General features: G+C 35.3%; 1 protein-coding gene across 2 annotated transcripts; it reads right to left on the reverse strand.

Moving 5' to 3' along the window:
- Positions 1-267: 267 nt before the first annotated feature.
- LOC107799784 (uncharacterized) lies at positions 268-8162 on the reverse strand. Of its 2 annotated transcripts, none has more exons than XM_016622935.2 (9): positions 8004-8162; positions 7834-7903; positions 7666-7744; positions 7306-7384; positions 6570-6678; positions 1255-1343; positions 1117-1181; positions 919-997; positions 268-690 (listed from the first exon to the last, which is right to left on the reverse strand). In XM_016622935.2, exons 1-9 carry the CDS (start codon positions 8070-8072, stop codon positions 538-540), a joined length of 792 nt encoding a protein of 263 aa, XP_016478421.1. In that variant the 5' UTR covers positions 8073-8162; the 3' UTR covers positions 268-537. The 2 variants fall into 2 exon arrangements, with proteins under 2 accessions (XP_016478421.1, XP_016478420.1); XM_016622934.2 differs by having other exon boundaries at positions 919-1000.
- Positions 8163-8391: the final 229 nt, after the last annotated feature.

The following is an 8391-nucleotide window of genomic DNA, read 5'->3' on the forward strand; positions in this document are numbered from 1 at the left end:
AAAAGAATGCCTCTTTCTATATTTATTACTCCCGTCATTTCAAAAAGATTGTTCTAATTTGACTTGGTATAAACTAGAATTCTAGCAACTCTTTTCGTAATTGCCCTGGTTTCCAATTTTTAGTTCTGATGAAGTCCCGTTCTTTTCCAAAACGAAAAGATAGTACATATGAAACGACTGCTCAATTCTACAAGAGGTAAGCAAAGCGCTAACATGGAAGCTTAGGCTATATGAATCTAGCACAAAAGACTGGCAGTTCATCGGTGAAAAAGCACGAAAGAAGAGACGATTTTCCTTCTTTCATTAGAAGAACCAGTCTTGGGTGGATCCATATCGTGATTCTTTAAACTAAAATAAGGTCCAGCGAGCACAAAATTTGGCAGACCACAATAGTGAGAGAGGGCACCTCCCATCCTTCAACATTCCTCTACCATGTTTTAGTCAGGTCTCTCGCTCCCCCCTAGTCAGTAATTTGACGCATGTAACGAGCAAATAGATAAATTTGAGTGATCATCTCATTAGGAAGAATTTTCAGCATTATTCAGATGCAGGTCTTCTCAATACGCCTGTTTTTTTCTTTGGTTTGCGCTTTTTCTGTTTCTCCTTGAGTCTTACAAAGTCCTTGGCGCTCTTTTCCCATTCCTTCCTGCGCTTTAGGTAAAGCATCATAGCAGCACGGGCATCTTCTATCTGCACAACATTATGGATACAAGTTAGACATCATTCGGATATGGACCTAGGATAATAAACTGACAAGCTGCTATAAAATTCAAATTTTGATACTCATTCTGTAAAACCAGATTCAAACACTACAGTACATTAAAGCACATACAGTAAGGATTCCATTTGTTAGGATGAAAAACTACAAGAAAATAAAGTATAAGAGCATAAAAAAGTCATTAAAAGCATAGAACTAACTGGGCAGTGCTCTCCGTTTTGAATCTCCACTCCAAGGACTTCAGTGGCAAGGTGCCGAAGCGCGCGACTGCGTCCTTCCCTACTTTATCAATCCAATGTCAGAACCATATTGCAGCTAAAATACAGGCTAATAGCTGAAAGCCGCAAGGAACCAAGCATTTCTTTTTGGTGGGGAGGCAGGGGCGGGGTGAAAATTACCTCAGAAAATGTTGAAACTCAGAAGTATCACGAATATCTTGCTTTGGATGGTTTAATAACAAGGCCTGTACAGGAAAAAATTCTCAAAAAGTTATAGAAAGTACTCCAGACGCAAAGTCTGAGAAGGTGCACAGTTACCTTAAAATCATTTCTCAGAGCATGGCCGACAAGAATCCGTCCCTTTATTAGTTCAGCTACCTCCTTCTGAACGATGCGAAAATCTTTCGCTGCAGATAACATCAGAAGTGCACGTTATTTAGACAAACCAAATAAAATATTTTTGATATGCTTTGAGCATATAACTTGCAGACAGTGGTGTTCACCAAAATGGAATTACCCTGTCCATAAATACTTGTCCAAATCAAAGTCAAGCTAGTACTAGTTCAAACTGACGGCTAAAAACCATTAATACAAAACAAAAATATAAACCTTTCAGATTACGGATAAACCAACAGACTATTCAACTTTGAAGTTTGAACAATTAAACTAGTGATGTTGTTCAACAAAGATTGCAATATTATTTTCTTTAATTTTTTTATTATACAGTACGTCTCTTTTAGGTTGAAATAAAATGGAGATAAACTTATGTTTTAGCAGGATGTAAGGTTTTATCTAGTCTAATTTTTCCAGTTAGAGATAGAATTCCATAGATTTCAAGAGCTATAACTTTTCTTTGATTTGAGAGTTTTTTTCGACAGACTTTCAAGAGTTATAACTTGTTCAGAACCCATTATTGTATCAATAAAATCCTCCTATACTTATTTTGAAAGGTTGGAATAACACCAAATGAACATACATCATGAAAAGATCATTCTGTCTCATTCTCCTAAACTCTCTCTATTCTTTTCATTTTCTCTCTTCTCCCTTTATCGTTTTTTATATTATTTATTGCTTTTTTAAAGCCAATATTGGTGAGTAGAGATAACCCTCTTTAATTATTCCAGTTAAGGATGTTAACATTAGGGAATCATAAAGATGGGAAGAATCTACAACAACATACCCAGTGTAATCCCACAAAGTAGGGTCTGGGGAGGGTAGTGTGTGCGCAGACTTTATCCTCTATGGGATAGAGAGGTTGTTTCAATAGACCCTCGGCTCAAATAAAGCACAAGTACCAAAATAATGAAAAAAAAACACGGTAACGTAGAAGCCATAGAAGAAGCAATATGGGAAGAATCTATACCTTAAAAATATAGAAAGGTTTAGAACCCAGGTATCCATGTAATTAGGAGTAGGAATCCTATATTTACCCTTTTTAGATTACTTGCAAACACTATCGAAACTCAAACATGTTTGAGGGAACAATCAAACGCTTCATCCTAACATCTCTTCTTTCTCTTTTCTGGTATCAGAATCAAAAATTTGAGTTTCTATTCTAAGAAATTCAAATCCAAAATTTCATGAAAGAACAAAGCATCTAAAAATAAGAATGCCATTTTATTTGACAAAAGATTGAATCTAGGTGTACAACAAGTTTGTTCAAATCGAATAATTAATTAGAATATATTCTTACAACATGGGTAAGGCCTGCGTACACAATACCCTCCCCAGACCCCACATGTGGGATTATACTGGGTTTGTTGTTGTTGTTGTATATTCGTACAACATCACTTTGTGACTCCATAATATTGTATACTTGCGGTAAATTAAAAGAATACAAGAAGTACACTACAACTTAAAAGGGAATGGTAAGAATGCGTATACTATGGGATCGTATATATTGCTAGAACCTATCCCCTTGAAGATATGGAAATGGTTAAACCCCTATATTTATTAGGAATCTTATACTTACCTTCTTTAGATTAATTATAAACATAGTTTAGAAACTAAAATACTTGAGGGAATAATCAAACAATTCATTCGCCAAAATTACTTATTTCTCTTTTCTTAACGATTGTTGCATTTTGCTTCATATTTGTTAATTCATTTCTAGTTTACTCAACTCAAGTAGATAAAACAGCTGGACATCCACCTTTGAGTTTAGGTTCCACCCATTAGCTTGTCACACTCTTAGCACCCATTACTACAACAAAATACACATTCACTTACCATCCACAAATAACGCAATACAATTGACTGATATTCTTCATCAGTCCAGTGGAAGCCAAAACAAGGAAGCTTGATTTCTCAATGTTTTGATCTCTCTTCAAAGTTGGAAACACTAATTATGACATTACGAGACACTACATAAGTGAAACTTTAATCTACTCTAGCTTGTAAGGATCATTGATAGAGACTACGTGGAGCAGCGAGGATGACTCTCATTCTTAAATCCTGACTCAAAATGAGAGGAGCGGAAGGGATCTAGGAACAGGGCCCTTCTTTTTTGCAAAAAAAAAAGCTTTTGAATTATCATCACATCAGTAAGCGCACGCCTATTTGTTCCCTAAGGATAAGACCAAAGTGGTTCCAACGAACCGGGAGAAGAGAAAGAATTTTTTTTTTCAAGGCTGTCGGTGGTAGGGATGTTCAAAACCGAACTGTAACCGTTAACCGAACCGCAATACTGACTTATTGGCTTATTGGTATCGGATTATCGGAGTAATGGTTGGTGAACAGATTGAAAATTTATAATTAACGGCTTAACGGTTTGGAGGCGGATTACTCAATTTCTTTATCGGATAAACCGTTAATCCGTTAAGAATTTTTATATTTACACTTTTACCTCTTTCTTCCTCTTCATAACCTATCATCATTTTCTTCTCGCTTCTGTCCACCACTCCTGACTTTTGCTATTTCTTTTTCTTCATTCTTTCTTTCTTTAATTTAACAAATTATAAATATTTTACTATTGTTTTCTTTTTATTTAGAATTAGATATAATAGAGAACATAGAGTATTTTGTACCAAGCCAATGAATTTAGTTGAGGCGCATGCAAGGTGGTCCGGACACCACTATTATCGAAAGGAATTAATGATAGGGGGAAAACATCCATATCAAGTTGGGCGAAAGCTGTTCCAAACACCACCATTATTTAAAAAAGAAAAAAACTTGTATACAAGTACAAAATTCTATAAAACATATGATTTGTATATATAGGAACTTCATAGTGGCACAAAAAAGAAGGATAAGAGGTTATTTTTGAAATTTACAAAATTATTCTCTACACCTCCAAAAGCTCTCTTATTTCTCTCTATAAGACTCACATAAGTACCAGTGGAGCAACATCACATGCCTAACTAAACGTGCTTCCTTCAATGTCTCGCATCACCTATGGTAGTCAAAACCATCTTAGAATTTCCTACCATAAACGAGATGCTAGATGAAGGTTGGCTAGAAACATATGTTTTTGGGTGCATTTCGCATTTTATTTCTTATGCTTTAATCGTGTTTGACCTATAATCTGAGTACTATATACTTATCATGTGTGTTTGGTTGTGTAGGCTTGATTCCGAGCAGAGGAACTAATTTGGAGCTAAAGGAGCTTCGAAGTCAGAGTAAAAGTCTAAGAATTTCAACTGGGATCAAGTTCGGGGGGCGAGAACCAAGTGTGCATGAGAAAAATTGAAGAAAAATGTTGAAAGCTTAGAAATGACCTATCATGGCGCGTTGCACCTAGCGAGGTGCCAAGCCTGATCAGTCCAAACATGCAAAAATAAATAAATAAATAAAAAACTATCCTCCTAGCACATCACGCCATGCTTCGTGCCTTGCGGCGTGCCAGGCTATTCTCCCGGGCAATGAAGTCAGTTTCGGCTCATTAGAGGTATTTTGGTTCAAGGTAGTTTCTACACGGTATAAACATGGAAAACACAATTTTGAATGGAACTTTTGACCTACTAAAGATTGAGAAGATGGCTAGAGCTCAAGGACACATGAATTAAATATATTTTTCATCAACAATCAATTAAAAATGCGCATTTGAATTCAGAAGTTAGTTGTAATGTTTTTTAGTTCTTATTTCTTAATTACGATGTGCTTCTCCTCATTTATGGAGTAGTTTCCTATTAGGTTTTTGACGGACATGGTGTATTGATCGTTATTTGTGGATTTGGTTCTTGTTTGAATGCTTGAATTTGTTGATGGGTTTCTAAACGGAATTGTGAAGTTATTCATTATTCTATTTTAATCAAAAGAGAAATGGCATAGTTTCACGAATATCTTTACATCATATGGTTTAGTTTTCTTTAGTGATTCTTTTAAGTAACCGTAAGAGCTTTTGAGTTACTGAATTGAGCTAAGGCAAGGAAAACATCCGCAAGAAGTTTTCCTTGAGACTAATACTGTCAACGGTTTCTAGTTATTATAATATTAGGATTATCCCTGAATTATTTAGTAAGTGCTTTGTTTGGTTCATTAATTAGAAATGGAATATCTGGAGTACAATCCAAAACATGTGTTGGGTCTGAAGCTGGATAAACCTGGATAAATTTATTTTAATTTAACCTTAGATAGTTCAACGATGACAATGAAAAGAGCTCCTGAAGGGTAATATAGTCATTTTGATAACTTTACCCAGGTAAAGCTAATCCTGGTATTATTATCCTACGTCCATAATGGGATAAATAATACCAAGATTTTGGTATAAATTGGTACTTGTATTAGCTAATAAGGGTAACCAAACACTGGATAAACATAATCATTAACAAAATACTGGATAGACATAATCTTTAACCAAATAAAGGATAAACATAATCATAAATTTTATTCCGGAATTAGAATCCTAATCCCAGGAATCAAACGGTCCTTAAATGTATTAAGAATGGGAAAAAAACTCAATATTAACAATAACCTTTCGAGTCAAATTTGTGTGGTTTGAAATTATTTTCCCACGAAAGTAACACTACTACAGGAAACTATGGATAATGAGGTGATTGTACTAGGGCAGAAATCATATAAGAGTACATTATTAGAAAAAAGAGCTCGTAAACGACTAAATGTGATGCTACCTTAGTACAAATATCCAGTTGTTAAGGAAAGGGGGATATTATAGGTTTCAGGAGGAGACCGGGGAGCTGTCTGATGTTTGCAGCTCTGAAAGTAGTTTCAAGCAAGACGATCTTCAACTCTAGAATATGGTGATGATCTATGAGCATTGGGATGGGAATCTGCATTTTTAAAAGAAGCTAAATCTCCATTCTGACTCCACGTGGGAAAATTTTAAGGATCAAATCAGATGAATAGAATTGAGAAAATTCTACAATGCTTCTAGAATGGCTGCAACTTAACGTACAAAAGTAATTCTACACTGCTTCTCAGACGGCTGTAACTTAACATACTAATTTATAATAACAGAAGAAAGGTTTTCAATTTTCTGTCTCTACTTTTTTTTTTTTTGATGAAGTGATATCGTTAATGGTGTCAAGCAGATGCAAATAGTACAAAAAATTCAGTCTTTTGCTTCTTTAGCAAGGATTGACTTTTCTGTAGTCATAATTCTTCCAAGACACCAGACTAGAAACTTCTCCTTCTGTTGGTAACCTTTCTAATGTGCGGAGAGAAATGAAACCAACCTTTTTTTAAGTGCTGAGGTCTAATCCCACTTATGTTGGTGCGGAAGTCAACAACACGTTCAACTGGACGGACAAATTCGTCATATATCACATTTCCCCATTTGTTGACCTGACATAAGCTGGTTTGCATTTAACTGTGCATGCATAAATCTAATTAAAAAGCAACGAGGCATTTCGTAAACAACAATATTGTACCGAGAACAACTAATGGAATGTACCCCTGACAATTAAAACATGTCAGTTTTGTTTTGTACGGAAACAATTAGAAGCTTTAACATAGCAACATCAAAAATTCTTGTACTAAAACTTCACATATCCATAAGAAGAATGATATGCATATCAGTGAAGTTAGGATTTTCATTGAGCGGAGTCAAAAAAAGAAAGAATTAAACACACACAAAAGTCGAAGAGGTTCAACATATAGTATATATGCATAAAAATATATTTTTTGACCTATCTATGCAGTGTAATTTTGCGAAGGGGTGTCAATTGACCCCCCTTGGACAAGGGCAGCTCCGTCCTTGACTCAATAGAGGAAGGATCAGCTAGAAGAGAACTTATCAGTTGGACATAAACGGCTTATTTATGAAAATGTTAGTGCAGCCTATGCTTATAACTATTTAACCAAAAGATTATTCTTAGCATCAAGCAACCAAAAACAGTTGCTAGTAAAACCATTTGCTAAATGTAGTGAAGAAGTATTTAACGTAGATGAGAAGGTACGATTGAGGAATACCAGTGTGACTCGCCCAAGAGCACTTTTGTTAGAGCTTACACCAACCATTTCACAATCCATTGCTATCACATCTGTAACACTGTTATGCAGCTAATGATTAAATTGCAGAACATTAAAGATTTTACTCGATCACACTTGAATTGTAGGAGGTTTAAATAGAACAGGAAAGTGTGAAGCTTAGCTTTTTATAGCCATAATTTACTCTAACAATAAAATATGCTAAAAATGTAATCTTTTATGAAAGGTATCCAAACAAATAATGAATCTAGTGGCCCCCTCTCCTTCCCCAGTCCCCCACCCCCCAAAAAAAAACACCGTACAAGGAAGCAACAAAAAGGGCATACTTTTTTCTAAACTCACCTTGAATCTGATGAAGTTGGAATAAGAGGATTAGGCCGAGCATCGCCAGAGTCATCACTGGACCTGTTTTTCCGCTTTCCTATAGACAACAAACCAAAGTAAGCAACATAACAGAGAAAACTTCAAATGCTTAGACCTTAAAAAAAAAAAAAGGAAACTGGTTTATACCTAATATGGAATTAGGGGTTTCTGTTTCTGATGCTTCTGAAGGCTTTTTGAAGCCATTACTCTTTAATTGCTGCAGAATGAGAAATAGAGTGCATAATAGATATCAGAAATACAAAGTAAAGATCGTTAGGAAGAGAAAGTGAAAAAATGGAGTGAGGAAGGGAATATACTTCACGGAGCTGAGCCCAGTTGGGGTTTAGCTGAAACTGTTTTTTAGGGTTTTTCAGTTGACCCGCCATCTTTGTCCCCCTCCCACCTGGTTGCTCCTAGTCTTCTTTTTCTGTGAAGTTAACAGGTTTCGTGCGACGGCGTCGCTTTAGGTCACCTATGTAATACAAGGGAAAATTACATAGTATAACCCTTCCAAAAAATAATAGTGTACTTTAGTTTTAATGAGTAAATTATTTTTAAAATCGAATAAATATTATTAAAAATTGTATTTGAGTTATAAATTGAGAGTGTAATTAAATAAATTAAAATTAAAACTTTTGGAGTTAGAGCACGAAAGAGATCGCATCTTGTCTTAGTTTTAGCGTGTGGCCATCGGCATAGCTAGGA

This window comes from Nicotiana tabacum, chromosome 21, assembly GCF_000715075.1.
Source record: "Nicotiana tabacum cultivar K326 chromosome 21, ASM71507v2, whole genome shotgun sequence".
Classification (NCBI taxonomy): domain Eukaryota; kingdom Viridiplantae; phylum Streptophyta; class Magnoliopsida; order Solanales; family Solanaceae; genus Nicotiana; species Nicotiana tabacum.